General features: G+C 44.9%; 1 protein-coding gene across 9 annotated transcripts in view; it reads left to right on the top strand.

The window, feature by feature from the left end:
- Positions 1 to 16,679, top strand: part of ATXN7L1 (ataxin 7 like 1) — a 77,731-nt gene that overhangs the window by 23,049 nt on the left and 38,003 nt on the right. For 5 of the 9 annotated variants that reach the window (XM_028747443.2, XM_028747441.2, XM_028747438.2 and 2 more), the window contains one exon: positions 8,167 to 8,271. The exons of 1 other annotated variant lie outside the window; for it this stretch is intronic. In XM_028747443.2, the coding sequence (XP_028603276.2) occupies positions 8,167 to 8,271 (105 nt within the window). Of the gene's footprint in view, positions 1 to 2,078; positions 2,110 to 8,166; positions 8,272 to 11,209; positions 11,314 to 16,679 lie in introns of those variants that run through there. 3 more of the 9 variants (XM_028747442.2, XM_028747447.2, XM_028747444.2) reach the window with 3 other exon arrangements.

The raw sequence follows: 16,679 nt of genomic DNA, 5'->3' as shown, positions 1-16,679 counted from the left end.
CCAAAAATGAAGGGGAAATGTGTGTGTGTCTTATGGGGCGAATGCAGGCTTTTGCTGAAGCCTGGAGAGCGAGAGGGGTCGGTGTGCACCGAGCCCTCTCGCTCTCCAGGCTTCCTGCAGCTCTGCGCAACCCTCCGGAGCCTATCCGCAAGCTTATCCGCAAGCCTAGGGAGCCGCGCCAGGCTCCCAAAGGTTGCGCAGAGCTGCCTGCATTCCGAAGCCTGGTGCGTGCTGAAGAGCGCGCCCGGGCTTCGCGCAGCTCTCCGCAAGCCTGGGGAGACCGGCACGGCTCCCTAGGCTTGTGGATAGCAGGCTGTTCTGGGGGCTGGGGTCGGGGGAAGCTTGGGCTTCCCCCACGCCTGCCCCGTGCCTGGGGGGGGGAATAATTCCCCCCCTTTATTTCCCCCCCAAAAAAAATTAGGTGCGTCCTATGGGGCGGAAAATACGGTATTTCAGATAGACAGACAGACATATAGTTCCCCCACCCCCTTTAAGAACAGAGCACATGTTAAGTTGCCTTTGGTCACATGATATTGCAAATAAGGTAAAAGAGAATACCTTCTTCAGCTAATGCTGTTTTTCTTCTGCAGCAGTGTTTATGCTTTTTATAAAACCCTCCTATACTTATAAGGAGTCTTTTACTAATACAATATTGGAATCAAAGAGTTAAGTCATAACAATGTAAAATTTAGGCAAATGAAAGTGGTGTGCAATGTTAAATGAAACTTTATTATTTGAAGTGCAGAAGGATGGTCTCTGGAGTCTATTATGGGCCTCATTGTTAGCAATTCAGTTTGCCTTCAACTAAAATGCTTCTGAAAGTATGAATTTTGAAAAATTAAACAAAAAACCTGAATCTTTCATAACTTGTTTTAACTTTTCATTAGCATAGATTCCTATCGTGTTGTTAAATGAAATATTTCACTATGTAGGAGTCATCAGCACCACTTCCCCCCATGTTGTTGAGATAAAGTATTTTATTGCCCCCTATTCAGTTTAATTGGAGGCTAATGGTCTGCTTTGTCTTTCAGCGAAATCCTCAGTGTAAGAACAGAACCAAATTTCAGAGATTGTGGGGTTTATTCTGAGGTGTTTCCATTTCAGCCTCTTTATTTTAGGAGAGTTTAGAAAGTGTGAAATAGCAAAGGGTTTTTTTATGGGAGGGGGCAGGGGTTTTTTTGGGGGGGACACACAAACATACTTTTGGGGTCAGCTATGGCCCACAATAGGGACGCGGGTGGCGCTGTGGGTAAAAGCCTCAGCGCCTAGGACTTGCCGATCGAAAGGTCGGCGGTTCGAATCCCCGCGGCGGGGTGCGCTCCCGTTGTTTGGTCCCAGCGCCTGCCAACCTAGCAGTTTGAAAGCACCCCCGGGTGCAAGTAGATAAATAGGGACCGCTTACTAGCGGGAAGGTAAACGGCGTTCCGTGTGCAGCTCTGGCTTGCCAGAGCAGCGATGTCACGCTGGCCACGTGACCCGGAAGTGTCTCCGGACAGCGCTGGCCCCCGGCCTCTTGAGTGAGATGGGCGCACAACCCTAGAGTCTGTCAAGACTGGCCCGTACGGGCAGGGGTACCTTTACCTTTACCTTTATGGCCCACAATCCGTAGTAGGGTTATGGTTTAAGTTAGTCTTACCAGGCAAGACAGGATTGATTGTTACAAATATATCTTTATTGGAGAATAAATCCGTTTTCTTCTTTTGATAATGTCTTATTTCTATAATTGTTAAGTTGGTAAAATACAGTGTGTATTTTCTAAGAATGCTACTGTAGTGCAGTAAAATTGGAAACCTTAGCTGCAGGTGTGTCTGCGTTGTGGAATTTAAAATGTAACACACCTTTCCAATTTGGCCTGTTTAATTGCTACATTCTCAGGTTCATCCCTGGATCTGTAGCAATTTTACATTGTGCTGTTGTGACTATTAGAGCGTCTATTAAGACAGCGTGATCCATTCATTTCCTGTTGGGATTCTGCTGGAGAAATGTCTGGTGGATTGTGCCTCTTGGCATTAACCACAAATGTGCATCATTGCTTTAAAATACTAAGTAAAGGACACGAACTTCTTGTTTCCTTTCAGTGGTGAGAAGATAGCAAGATTCCTGAGCCAGGTAATCTTCACTCTGTACCACAATGTGAGATAGTAAAAATAACCGCCAAATAATCTGCCAAACGCAGCATCTCTGTTCAGCCCTTTTCAACTAATCTGTCAATGTATTTCTCACACATTCTTGAGATCATGGTTGGCCATCCTCATTAAGCACGCCACACTTCACTCTCAATGCATTCTGGTGAAAAAGCAATTGTCTGTGAATATTATCTTAAAATGGGCTCAGTATAACAAATTGACTGTTGCATGAGAGGCTTAGCCCTTTAATTACGTGCAGCACCATGGCTTTACAGTCTGTGAACAGACACGTCCAAGAAATTCAGCAATTTAGTGATAAACAAATGGTTTTCGCCCCTCGTGATGGGCCTGTGGATCTGTTGTCACTTGTGGCTTCTACATGGTGGACTTCATCATGAATAGTTGCAAAGGAAAGGGACCATATTGTGCTGTAGGTTGTGTCTTTTGGGACTTAGTATGCTTGTGAAAAGCATGCTGTACCTATGCACTGTTCTATGGCATATATATTACTGTCTTTCTAAATAAGATACAGCACAGCTTTCAGTGTGAACTGAAGTGTGTTGACTTCAAAGACCCACTGGTTTTCAGTATGCAGTTACTTCTGAGTAACTGTGCTTGGAACGAGGGCTTTCTCAGGTGCAACCAGGCTGGTGCTTTTGCAGTCCCTTCCACCTCAAAGCCTGAAACCTTTATGAGGTTACCGGGCCCCTGAATCCTTCTTTTGCTTCTCATAATTGTGGGCAATTTAAGGGGATGTCAGTAAGCTAGTTGGATTCCTTGCCTTCTGCCTTCCCCCTCTCCCGTTGATGGATCAGATGCATTTCAGGTAATTTTTTATCTGTTTTAGTATTTTAACTTTGTTTTAAAGCGTGGTTGTGAATTTTTCTTGATGCTTTATCTTTTTGTAAACTGCTTTGAGGTGGGGGCTTTTTAACAACCAAGTGGTGCATAAATTTTATGAAATAAATAAATAAAATAAAATTTTTTGTGTTGCATATAAAATGCTCAGCCTGTAAAAAGCTCGGCTTGTCAAAGATAGGCAGCTTTTTGAAGTGGTGGGAGCATTTCCCTACTTGATCCTAGGATCCCTTTATACGTTACGTTATTTTTTAGGTACTCACTTGAAAATATATATATAAACTTGTGAATATGGCAAATACATGTATTACAGAAGTGCACTTGTTGGAGAGCCATGATCGGCTGCACCTTGCAGAGCTCATTGGCAAAATTGGGTTTTCCTTTCTGACCCACAGAGGAATTGTTTGGGAATATCTCCCATTCCAGGGCTTTTCCAAACAGCTGAATTTTGCTGCTTTTGCTTGATTCTCTCTCCCCACCCTCCACACACACACACACACACACACACACAAGCACAGACACACACAGACAAAAAGAGTGAAAACAGTTCACAAATCTTGGCACAATTGCTAAAGAAGTTTTAAAGCTTTGCCAAGAGACTCTCTTAATGACTTGCCGGATTTCTTTTGTTATCTGCTTTAGTGCTATCTCCTCCGCAAATAATTTGTCTGTTGCTTCCCATGTTTGCTTTCACCCAAAGGGGATGTAATTGTCCGAAAGCCAAATGTTGCCTTGCTACTACTTATAACCAGAGCGTTTTTTTTGCAGGTGTCAAACTGCAAATCTTTTAATCTTTCCTCATTAAACCTGTTTGTTTGAGCACTCCTCAAAAGCCCACTGAAAGCACATGCCCCCGACTTTACATTTACCCCCACTAAATGAAATCGGGATCCCTTCTAAGATTAATGAACTTGCAGGGCCAGCGTGCCACATTTTTAGTGATTTCTGAGTTATTTACTTGGAAATTGTTGCTCCATTCTAGGCGTGTGTTCCACTGTGGGGACGTAAGAGTGTGATTCCTGTGAAAGAGTCATACAGCTAAATTGGTATAATTCACTTGGAACATCTTGACCTTATTCAAAGGGTAATGATAGGATTGCATGGTTCCAGTCTTTGAATTCTTGTTAGTCCTGAATACTTTTTCTGTGATTTGAGTAGTGTGATTCAACACTATTGTGTAAAATCCATACTGGCAGGTTAGGTCTTTAAATTATCTTCTCCTTGGAAGTGTATGTGTTTGTACAGATAAATATATCTACATATTTACATAAGAGAACACACAGAGGACATATGTATAACTTCAAACCACAAATCATTTCTAGTTTCATTTGGGACGATCATCATTTTATCAAAAATAATTATTGTGATGTTGTTCAAATATCCTCATTTAAAATGCCAATAAATGATTAGGAAATATAAACATCTATTCTGAGTCAGCTATGAGAGAACATTAAAACACGCACTCTTGCAAACAAACAAACAAATCAGGAAACAAAATGAATGTATTTGATCTGCTATAGTTGTGTAATTATGGGGTTTTTTTCCCCCGGTGGGAGAGGAAGTATTGCCAGTAGTTTTATACACCATCTGTGATTGCGCTCCAAAGGAGGAGGGAAAAACTAATTAACTATCTTACCTTTATAAAGAGTTACTTTGAAGACCCACTATTTCTTTTTTTACCTCCTTTTTATGAGCTTGCTTTAACCAAATTACAGAACTGAATGGTGGCAGTGAATTTGTTCTTCTGTTAGTGAGCTTTTAGTGCTGGGCGAGGGATATTGAAAATTTCAAGAGTGGCATGGAGCCTAGATTCCCATTTTTCTCCCTAGGAATCTGAATTGGGATTTATGCTGCTGAAGAGAGGCCAAGTTGAAGGCCACTGGTAAACTAGTTTGCTTGGGGTAATAAAATCATTTGAGAAGATAAGATGAATTTGCGTTTGAGCTTAATCAACAGAGCAATCCTTGCTCCCCAGTACAGGGAGAAAGATGCCACCCCTATGTCAGTCAGCATGATGTCCAACATATCCTTTGTTTTTCCAGCCCAGAACTGGAGGGTGGAAACAAACTGCTCCAAAAGGCACAGAATGGAGCAACAGCAGCCATGTTCACAGCACCCATGGCAACACCATCTGTGCCCACCTATCATGGGCACCCAGGGACTCCCCCATGTTGGCTGGACGTGAAGGACACACGGCTCATAAGTACTGTGTTTGAACACAGAAAGGGAAGAAAATAGCAGGCATTTAATATATTGCCCAAACAACAACCCTGGGAAGATACCTGCACATAGCTCACACAACTTCCCTTCAGTCAAGAGAGGAAAAGATTTTTTTTGTCAAGAACCAGGATTGATGGCAAGAGAAGCCACAACTGTCTACCAACGGCTACAACCTCCAGTGTCTTGCTACCTAGCATGGCATTGGAAAACAGTGTTATTCTTTGTTACCTGTGCTTCACTTGCACTGAAGGCTCCATGGACCCAAATAGCATGCCCAAAGCATGTCCAAAGTCTGTTTCGGGGAGCCCTGTGGCAGTTTATTTCCTGGGGTAAAATCCTAAAAACAATAACTTCAATCCAAAAAAAAGCTCAACAATTTAAACTTCAATCCTAAAAAAAAGGTTAACATCTTTGGGCAGCCCTCACGGCCCTCCACTTCATCAAATCTGGCCCTCTTTGAAAAAATTTGGACAACACTGTTGTAAGCCATCTTGATGGTTCTCAGAGGACCAAAAAGAAGGAAACAAATGGGCGGGGGAGAGAGAAATGAAGTGTTTTTAAGTGCATTAGCTCTAAATATTTTGACTGCAGATAGGATGGCAACACTGCCAGTGCCCTCCTACATATTTTATTTTCAACACTGCTGGGTTATTTGCCATTTTCCCCAAATTACACGTTACTGAGGTGAAATTTCATACCTTTCAGTCTGAAAAGTGATTTCTTATGAAAAAGTTCCACCACCTCGTTAAGTGTGCGTTTAGCTGTGGTAGCAATCATTGGTGCAGCCCCTCTGTGCTTTTAAAACTTCAAACCTGTAATCCTCTTTAGCGAATCTTTATAAAGGCTGTTGAATTGCATCATCTCATTGGATTGGGTGCAGTCTAGGGGACGTTGGGTGTCTAAATTTTGTTGTGGTCTGTAGAATTCAGATGCACAATTATGTGCTCTAGGCTCGGTCGCTTTATTTTCAGCGAATCTTAGGCACACAGCGTTTTCTCTGCGTTGTGCCTTGAATGTGTTAGCATGTAACATTGCAACTTCTTCCACTGTTAAATCTAGTGTGCTGGGGGTTTTGTGGACTTCCGTTGGACAACTTGAATTAAAAGCTGGTGGCATTTTTGATAAAATTTTCAGGAGAAATGGAGAAAATTCTGTTTTCTCGTAGGTAAGAGCAGAGGGCTGCTTTAGGAGTCAAGAGCAGGACTTTGGAAGTGGTACAAGTAGTGTATCTGATACAGGATGGTGTGCACCTCATTGACATCGTGCACAGAATAGCCCCTCCCCTTTTAAGGTGTTGCTGGAGATAAATGAACTCTCAGTTAGTCTAACCATTTAGTAGTTCCACTTTACCATTCATTTCAACAAGGGTTAATCGAAATACCGATTGCTTAAAATTAAAGCTTTAAAAGAAAGAAAGAGTTGAAATTGTGGCAGGAGAAGAGATGGAACACCAGGGAATGACTGACCTCATAATCATTGAAGAATGGATGGAGTTGGTAGTTCAGGCTTTTTAGAAAATGCTAGGGATATTTCAGACTGTGGCTGGTGTTCGCTGCAAGCCTAGTAGCATGTGAGAGTTAAGAATTGCCCCTTATCTGAGAACCTGTTAGGTCACTAATTGAAGCCACTGGAGGTGACTGATAAATAGAAAGGGTCGGATCCCAAGGTTCCTTTCCTCTGGCTGAAAGAGCCTTCCTCCTGTAGAGGAAGGAAGCCTTTGAATTCAGAATACTGTGTTTACTCAAATCTAATGCTCACCCTTTTTGGCCAAATTAGGCTGCGAAAATTAAGGTGTGCATTCGATTTGATGGCACATTTACATTTGCCAGCAAATACTTTTTTTGGTTTCAAGGTTCTGAAAATTGAAGTGCGCATTCCATTCCATGGCACATTACACTCGAGTAAAAACGGTATTTGCAGACAGTGAGCTTTTTATGCTTATTAGTGAAAAGGCCTCATGTTGGGCAGTTATTGACAATTGCATTCTAAGCTGAATCATCCTCTTTCTTTAAGAGTGAAAGAGAATGCCTTATAGGTATATTGCTGCATGTACTATATTTTAAAAAGAGACTGGGGCAGTGAGATTGCAGGTACTTTAAGTGGGATTTGGGGGATGACACAGTCACTACCACACAGATGCACCATCACTGCTCTCCGTGTTGAGTCCCTGACTCGTATTTGATTTCTGTTCCGTGGATGTAGAAGTCCGAGGGCAGACTAAACTAGTCATATATATTTTTTGCTGATTGTTTCCTAATTAGCTGAAGAGTTCTCCCAGGTTTGTTGTTGATGGAAAATTCTATGCCAATCATTTCTATACCTCACCCCTAGGTTGTAAAAATTAATGAGAAAAGTGAAGGCTGCACCTCAGCAGCTTATGTGTGTGGAAACAATTGGTCCTTGGCCAGGAGTTCATTTCAGTCTGCGTTGTGTAGGACACATCCTTGGGAATACTGGTTGAGGACTGGTAATCAGCATTGACATTTCCTGTGACTACCAACACAACCAGGGGAGATTTCTCCTATACCCCTTTCTGTCTTGCCTTGTCACTAGTTCCTGACTCTTGATTTCATCAGGAGCCAAACTTTATATGACTATAACTTTGGGTAAGCTTCCTTCTTGAAATAACTTCAGAAATTGATTCTTTTTATCTTTTTGATGGGGGTGATGATAATTGCATTGGTTCTTCTTTTACTTGAACGCTGTTTACCTTTGATAGTCACAGTGATTGAGCATGTTGTTTTTTTGCACTGTGGTAATCAGACGTCCCATCCCTGGTATACTAAAAAGAAAAATATATAGATTTTACAGAGTTAGAAAAGCTGTATTCCTAAGATTCTCTTCTTTGTAGTGATACTAATATTTTTTTTCCCTGAGTGTCTTTTTAACTTTTTCTTTAATTTTTTTTTTTGAAAGGACAACTTCTAATACTTGTATATATATATTTTTAACTTTCCCACAGATATGCACTTATTTGGCCATTATCCAGCTCATGATGATTTCTATCTAGTAGTGTGCAATATCTGCAATCAGGTAGTCAAGCCACAGGTTTTCCAGTCACACTGCGGTAAGTGAAAACTTTTGTTCCTGGATTACGGGCTCGGTGTACATGTCCCAAAAGAAATGGTGCATTAGCAGTTAACTTCCTCCTTCCTCTTTTTCAAGCTGAACTTCTCATCTTGTTAAACCACTTGAAATTCACTTACTTTGCCGAGATTGGAACCCTAAACGCACAGAAAACACTTTTTTTTAAGGGTGGGATGGCAGGTGCGTGTTTGTTGCTCATCAAAGCCGGTCCAAAAAAATTTGTTGCCTAGGAGAGACAATCCAAGTGGCACTTCCCTTCCTGCTCGTTGGGGTTTGTTTATTTCATTAAATTTATATACCGCTTGATGGTAGAAAATAAACCTTGGGGCACTTTACGAAAACGATAAAGCAAAAAAAAAAAAAAAATCACAAAAATTTAAAACACAAAGAAGGTTAAAAGTGCAATAAAATAGACTAAAACAATTTTAAACTCCTACAAACTTTTTAAACATCTGTGCAGGCTTTCAACAGGTGCCAAAAGGAATACTGCCACATGGTAGGCATGGTTATGTATACTGACCAGCAGTGGCGTAGCGTGGGGGGTGCCAGGGGGGCCGGCCGCACCGGCCGCAACATGGGCGGGGGGCGCGCTCGCACTAGCAGCTCTCTGCCCCTACTAAAATCCACGGGTTAGGGAACCCGCGCTCGCTCGGCTTGGCGAGGAGGTCGCGGAAGGGGGAGAGCGAAGCCTTCTGCCGCGGGCAAAAAAAGGAGAGGAAGCCGGGCGGGCGGGCGGGCTGGCTGGCGGGGGTCTGGCTGCGCCTGCTGCTGCCGTTGCCGCTGCTGCCGGGCTTTGACAGCTTGTGGCCGCCTTGGTAGTGAGCCGAGCCGAGCAGGGAGTCTGGTGAGGGGGCGGGAAGAGACTTTCCCCCCCTTTTTTCCACCTCGCCTGGTCAAAAAGGAGAGCGGAGTCTCCTCAGGGCGCCCTCAGGCAGGGCAGGGCAAGCAGAGCGAGGAGGAGAGAGAGGGGAAGGGGGGGGAAGCAGCCAGGAAACGCCGCGGTGTGGAGGAGGAATCAATTAAGGAGAGAAAGCGAAAAGCCTTGGAGAAAGAGAAAAAAGGAAAGAAAAGAGGCAGCTCCAGGAGAGCGCGGGGGAAAGAGAAGCCTCGCTGCTGCTGCTGCTTGGGAGAGTAAATTACTGTACTTGCCTTGCCCCGGGTTAGGGGGCGCAAATTACTTGCCTTGCCCCGGGTGCTGATAACCCACGCTACGCCGCTGCTGACCAGTGTTAGGTCTGCTGCAGAGTGAGATTTGCACTTGTGCTCTGGTCCTCATCCAGATTATCTGGAAATCCTCAGAGTAGCGACGGGATGCTTGGGCTCCCAAACACCAAGGAGGATGCTCAGGAATGATCATGTTAACTGCCCAGTTCATTTTGCCATAATCAGCCTTCCCTTGCTGCCCCTGTTCCTTTAAATGTCAGGGACTATTCCCTGTGCTAACTCCTACCAGAGCATTCAGGAACACACCAAGTTCCATCAGTCTTTGAGGGAATCCCACCCTCTCAAAGGTTGGGCTCTCCAACCTTACAGGGAGGAATTGCCACTGTTAGTCCAAACTTAACCAGGTAATGGTCGGACCCTGACAAGGGAGTGCATCGCAGTCCCCCTATCTTCAGTCCATTCTTGTATCACTTGGGGCAAAGATCAAGAGTGTGCCTTGCCTGGTGTGTGGGACTGATGACCATCTGAGAAAGACCCATGGAGGCCATGGAGTCTTTGCCTGGCCCAACACTAGCCTCTGTGTAGATATTGAAATCACCCAGGATTATTGTTTTAGGGTCCTCCAACAGAGACTACCTAAACCAGCCTGGTCAGGATTGCAAGGAAGTCAGTAGAGCAGCAGAATCCCTGACGTGTCTCTCTGGCTCAATACCAGATGCAGACCCAAGCCCATTCTATGGTCAAGAGGAGATGGTGTTCTTGTAGACGACAGCAGCATCCCCACCATGATGCCCGGCCCCCCAGTCTAGCCTGGTGCAGTATTGAAAACCTAGGGGGCGGGGTGCAACTGGGTAAGGTCAGGCCCACCCAGCTCACTCACCCAAGTCTCTGTAATACAAGGCAAATCAGTCTGCTCATCCGCAGTCAAGTTTGTTGTGGACTGATCTGTGATTCAGCAACAGAACCACCAGATCAGAGGGCCCAGCGGATATGCTACCAGAGAGTGTGGAAATGTTCAGGGAGGCAGGAGAGCATATATTGTTAAATTATATCCTTCCCAACTTGTGTTAACAAGTTCTACAATTTAGCAGAGTAACATTCCCCTTTTTAAACTAGTATAGCGGATAACGTCTTTGCCAGGCTTGTATAAGCCTCTAAAATAAGTTTCCTTGGTAATTCCCCTTTATTCCCTCATAAAAAGATAGACACGACACAGTCTTGTATAAAAGTATATAAAATAGTTTACTCACATTCCGTTCACAATAGGATCCCAGAAGGCAGACTTAGGTTACAAAATATGTACACCTGGAATCTATCCCATAAGGAGTTAGTTCCTTTGACCTCTCTTGGCTGGGAGCCAAGAGAGCATCTCAGGCTAAGAAGATGTTGCTTCCTCAAGGAATGGAGTCAGAGAGAGAGATGTCTGCCTCCCCTGAGGTATTTTGTTACCTGCACAGGTGAGGCCACACCCACCTCTGGTCACATGCAGAGGAAGTCTGTCCCAGCCCAGGAGGAAACAGGAAGTTCCGACTGGCTGGTCCAGACACCCCCTTTTTATGTCCACTCTAGGAATGTTGTATTTGACTGCTCTGTGTTTCACGTCCCACAGAGCGTTCCGGTGGAGTGAAAGGGCTGGAACAAAGAATGAAGCCCCCCAACTCCAGTCATGCTTTCTCCTGCCCACCACCACTGGAATTGGAGCAGCCTCACAACTGCCACTCCACTCAGGAGCATTACCTAGGGTTGCCATATTTCAAAAAGTGAAAATCGGGACAGAAAAGTTGTTGACGCCACCATTCACGGACCACAGAACAGTCAACTAAGGCCCAGTGGTAATAGGCACCCCACACTTTCAGAGGTAGATGTTGAATCCGTTAGCTGATCTCCTCCCCTTGCCTCTCATGCAGGGGGATCTCCACCAAACCAGATTTCCCCTCAGCTAGGCTCTCACCCTGTCTGAGGCTCACAGACCTGTCTCACACAGTGCCAGGCCTAAACTTCTATACCCTGACTCCCCAAAGGGGTGATCAAAAGTGGCGAATCCCTTTCGTGTTGTCCCCTTCGGGGCCGAACCCTAGATCACAGCTGCACCCCAGCTGCATGCACTCAGCCAGCAGTTAAAACACTAACCCCCACTACAAACAGCGCAACCAGATGATACACGGGCCAAACAGCTGTTGCAGCGCAAACACACTTGCTGGCTAGGAGAAAAGACCAGGCAAGGACCATCTTCCCGTTTCTCTGTGGGTCTGCTCTCCAAGAATGATTTATGGTTGCAACATTTGGGGGCTTTTTAGTTTAGAGAAAAGGTGAGGAGGGGAGTCGTGATGGAGATGCCTCAAATTATTCTTGGCTTGGAGAAAGTTTTTCTCCCTCTCCTAAAACACCAGAACTCAGGGGCATCCGATGAAACTGCATGTTGGAAGATTCAGGAAAGATGAAAGAAAGCCCTTCTCTGCACAGCGCATAGTTCAACTATGGAATTCACTTTCATGAGCTGTTGCAACGGCCACCAACTAGGATGGCCCATTTAATGGAGAATAAGACTATTAAGGGACGCGGGTGGCGCTGTGGGTTAAACCACAGAGCCTAGGGCTTGCCGATCAGAAGGTCGGCAGTTCGAATCCCCGCAACGGGGTGAGCTCCCATTGCTCAGTCCCTGCTCCTGCCCACCTAGCAGTTCGAAAGCATGTCAAAGTGCAAGTAGATAAATAGGTACCACTATGGCGGGAAGGTAAATGGCGTTTCCGTGTGCTGCTCTGGTTCGCCAGAAGCGGCTTAGTCATGCTGGCCATATGACCCGGAAGCTGTATGCCGGCTCCCTCAGCCAATAAAGTGAGATGAGCGCTGCAACCCCAGAGTTGGTCACGACTGGACCTAATGGTCAGGGGTCCCTTTACCTTTTACCGTTAAGACTATCTGTAGCTGAAAACCTTAGTGGTTGCGCTTTGTTTTCATTGTTGGAGGCAGTGTGCTTCTGAATACCAGGAGGAGAGAGAGTTGTTGCCCTCAGGTCCCGCTTGCAGGCTCGCTCATCCCTTTGGCATGGCAAGAAGGGAGTCGGGTTCTGTTGAATGCGGTCTCTGGACCTGGAGCTGCAGGCAAAAGTCAGATGCTTCTGTACTTCCAAGCTACAGGGGTTAGTGAGAGGCTTCTTCTTGCGCTCTTCATTTTCTTCTTCCATGCCTGGGGGCTGCTCTGAGTGTTTGCAGGGCACAAAAGCAGAGCAGGTCAATGCACCTGTGAGCTGAAGGAGTAAAGGTGGATGTGCATTGGCTTGCTCTGCACACACGGTACATGCCAAGAGAAGGTGCAGAGGCAGAGCGAGCCTCTGATTTTCTGCCTCTCCTTCCTAGCCACAAGGTTGAAGCTAGAAAGAGGAACAGATTTTCCCATGAGCTTGCTGTGCGTTCGACACTTGGGATAAAGAGGGTCCCAGCTGCAATTACCGTATTTTTTGCTCTATAAGACTCACTTTTTCCCTCCCAAAAAGTAAGGGGAAATGTGTGTGCGCCTTATGGAGCGAATGCAGGCTGCGCAGCTATCACAGAAGCCAGAACAGCAAGAGTGCTTTCACTGCGCAGCGATCCCTCTTGCTGTTCTGGCTTCTGAGATTCAGAATATTTTTTTTCTTGTTTTCCTCCTCCAAAAACTAGGTGCGATTTGTGGTCTGGTGCGTCTTATAGAGCAAAAAATACGGTAATTTTTGACTGGCCAGGAAATCACGTTCTGTTGATTGCTGCCACTAATTAACACGGGGGACAACCTACAGACATGAGGTATTATCCCTGGGTAGCCACCATTGAAACAAATATTTATGCCCATGGATCAGAATTGCCTGTTTCCCACTCTGCTGTCTCTTCAATGGCCAAGTTTGGATTACTTTCTTACTAGGCAGAAACTATTCAACATTTGCAGAGGGGGGTATGTAGAACTCATTGCACATGGGTCCAGATGTTGCAGTCAGTATGCTATATGCAACCTGGGAATCTATGAAGTGGGAAGGCTGGACACAGTCCTGTCCTGCCCCCACTGTTCGTAGCATCTGTGCAGCATGAGGACTGTGTGAACTGGGCCATAATCAGTCTTCCCTTGCTTTATAGCTGGGCTGCCTCTGTTTCTTGAAATGACTGTTCCCTATGCTAGCTCCCACCAGCCCACATCACAAGGGGCAATGAATACAGGACTGATACAGACCTGCTACTCCATGGCTGTATGCATTTATTATTATTATTATTATTATTATTATTATTATTATTATTATTACTACTACTACTACTACTACTACTACTACAGTGGTACCTCTGGTTGCGAACAGGATCCGTTCCGGAGGCCCGCTCGCAACCTGAACAGAATACAACCCGCGCCTGTGCGGGTTGCGATTCGCCGCTTCTGCGCATGCGCGTGGTGTTGTTTTGCGCGCATGTGCGAGCGGCGAAACCCAGAAGTAACCCATTCCATCACTTCCGGGTTGCCGCAGGACGCAACCTGAAAACGCTCAACCTGAAGCAAACGTAACATGAGGTATGCCTGTATTATTAAATTTTTATACTGCCCTATTCCCGGAGGTCTCAGGGCGGTTCACAGAACAAAATCAAAATATAACACCACAAAATATAAAATCAAAATTAAAACAACAACCTAATAACACCCCCACCCTCCAAAAATCCACGTTTTAAAAGGGCATAGGATTTGTCAATGAAATCAACCAAAGGCCTGGTTAAAAAATGAATGTTTTTGCCTGGTGCCTAAGGGTGTATTATGAAGGTGCCTGGCGAACTTCACTGGGGAGAGCATTTCACAGATGTGGAAACACTGCAGAGAAGGTTCGTTTTCATATTGCTACCTTCCAAACCTCTCAAGGAGGAATGAAGAAGAGTTTCAGAAGTTGATCCCAGGGTTCAGATGGAAAGAGGCAGTCCTGAGCCATTTAAGGCTTTATAGGTCAAAACCAGCACTTTGAATTGGGCCTGTAAACTAATTGGTAGCTAGTGCAGTTGGACCAGGATTGGTGTAATATGCTCAAACCGTCTCGCTCCAGTGAGCAACCTGGCCGCTGAATTCTGCACTAGCTGAAGTTTCCAAACTGTCTTCAGAGGCAGCCCTACATAAAACGCATTTATAGCATTAACACATTCCAAGCATGCATCCACCCACCCAAATAGTTCTGGGAGCTGTAGATTGCTAAGGGTTCTGTAAGCTAGCTCTGTTAACAAAATACAGTAAGCCCGTAACTTATGCAGGGGTTACATCCAGGGGATCTTGCCTAAAGCCAAAATTGTGTATAGTCAAAACCCATTGGGTTCAATGGCGGGTGGTTTGGCCAAAGTGATCTTCCCCAGAACCCTGCCCCCCCCTTTTTTGCCACTTGTGTAAAGCTGAATGCACACGAGTTCAGTGTGCATAAATTGTGGGTTTACTGTGTGCTTTAAATGTGTGGTGTGCATGTGGCAGAAGTTGAATTCCACAAGCTTCCTGAAGAAAGTTACCTGCTGTTTGCAGTTCTTGCTTAAGCAAGTGTGTTCTGCACTTCATCACAAAAGCAAGCAGACCAGGACTGTGGGAAGCTCCTGCCTCAAAGCATCCTTACTCAGCAGACCATTCCCTTTCAAATTAGCGAGATTTGCTTTCAATCAACATACTTAGGTTCTGGTTTGAAATTATGTTGATCCACCCTGCCAAAAAGAGTATTGCATTAGAATGAACATGTGCCAACTGTGAACAAATAAGATTTCCACCTTGAATCTCTCCCCCCAACACACTGGCCCCGCAAATTGGTATTCACGCCGTATGAAAAAGTAGCTTGATGCAAGTGAATGGGCACAGCAAAATATTCAATTTAAATATTGGAGTTCATGTCAGCCACATGTGCTGTTTTCTTATTGTCGTGCTATATGCATTGCCTCCTCTTTAATAATGCAGAGTTGAGCTATTTGGACATAAACCTCATTTTAAAGTATTGGCTGTGAGTGCGAACTCTGTTTATGTTGATCTGGAAGTACATTGTGTGTGTGTGTGTGTGTGTGTGTGTGTGTGTGTGTGTGTGTGTGATGGAGCAGCATACTCCATTGTGCTAAATTTACTGATTGCCTGTATAAGTAGAGCAAAAGGCTTCAGATAACTTTTGTGGCTAAACAGTTCGCTTCTTTAGGCTGCCCTTTATTTGAAAGTGCACAGCTAATCAACAGCCTCGTTTTATTTTCAGCATCTGAAAGCTTCCTACACATTTACGCACTTGTTAGGATCATTTCCTTGGCTGCTTTAAATAACAGCTACCTCTTGCGTAAAAGCCGAAGGCACCCGTAGGCCGCAACACCGACTGATTTTATTGACAAAGAACTGGGGCTTCTCTTACAGGGTGAAATAAAGCTGTTCTAACATGTGACTTTGTGGCCCCTTTGTAAAGAACATTATTCTTTAAAACTGTGTTTAATCTCTATTTCTCTGTCTAGCATACGGATCATAACGTTCCCAGTCGCAAATCATAGTAGGTGTGTGTCACCAGGAAAAAAACCCTCTCTTATTGTAATTCTCACAGTACAGTAAACCACCACAATATTTTGTGACTTGCTATCTCGTTAACGGGACGTGGGTGGCGCTGTGGGTTAAACCACACAGCCTAGGACGTGCCGATCAGAAGGTCGGCAGTTTGAATCCCCACGACGGGGTGAGTGCCTGTTGCTCGGTCCCTGCTCCTGCCAACCTAGCAGTTCAAAAGTGCAAGTAGATAAATAGGTACCACTCCAGCGGGAAGGTAAACAGTGTTTCCATGCGTTGCTCTGGTTCGCCAGAAGCGGCTTAGTCATGCTGGCCACATGACCCGGAAGCTGTACGTCGGCTCCCTCGGCCAATAAAGCGAGATGAGTGCCGCAACCCCAGAGTCGGCCACGACTGGACCTAATGGTCAGGGGTCCCTTTACCTTTATCTCATCAAGAGATCTAGGAATGAGGTGTAGATAAGAGTTAGAATTTTTTTTTAGAATGGGGGAAGAAATTCAAAACAATGTTAAGGTGCTTCTTCAAACCATAGACCATATAGGTATGGCTGTAAATCTCTTACAGTTGTTTGCTTGCTCTTATGTTGTGGCTGAATCTTTCATCAGGCACCTTGGGATGATGCCGGTGTCCAGCATGGGATGTCTTCCTTTCACGCCTTTCAGCTATTTTTCTTTTCTTTTAAGAAAGCTGTATAGCGTGCTAGAGATATGAGGGTAGTAGTGACGC

This window comes from Podarcis muralis, chromosome 10 (assembly GCF_964188315.1).
Source record: "Podarcis muralis chromosome 10, rPodMur119.hap1.1, whole genome shotgun sequence".
In the NCBI taxonomy this organism is placed as follows: Eukaryota; Metazoa; Chordata; class Lepidosauria; order Squamata; family Lacertidae; genus Podarcis; species Podarcis muralis.
Note: the sequence above shows the minus strand (reverse complement) of the source record. Positions and strands in the feature narration are given on the sequence as shown.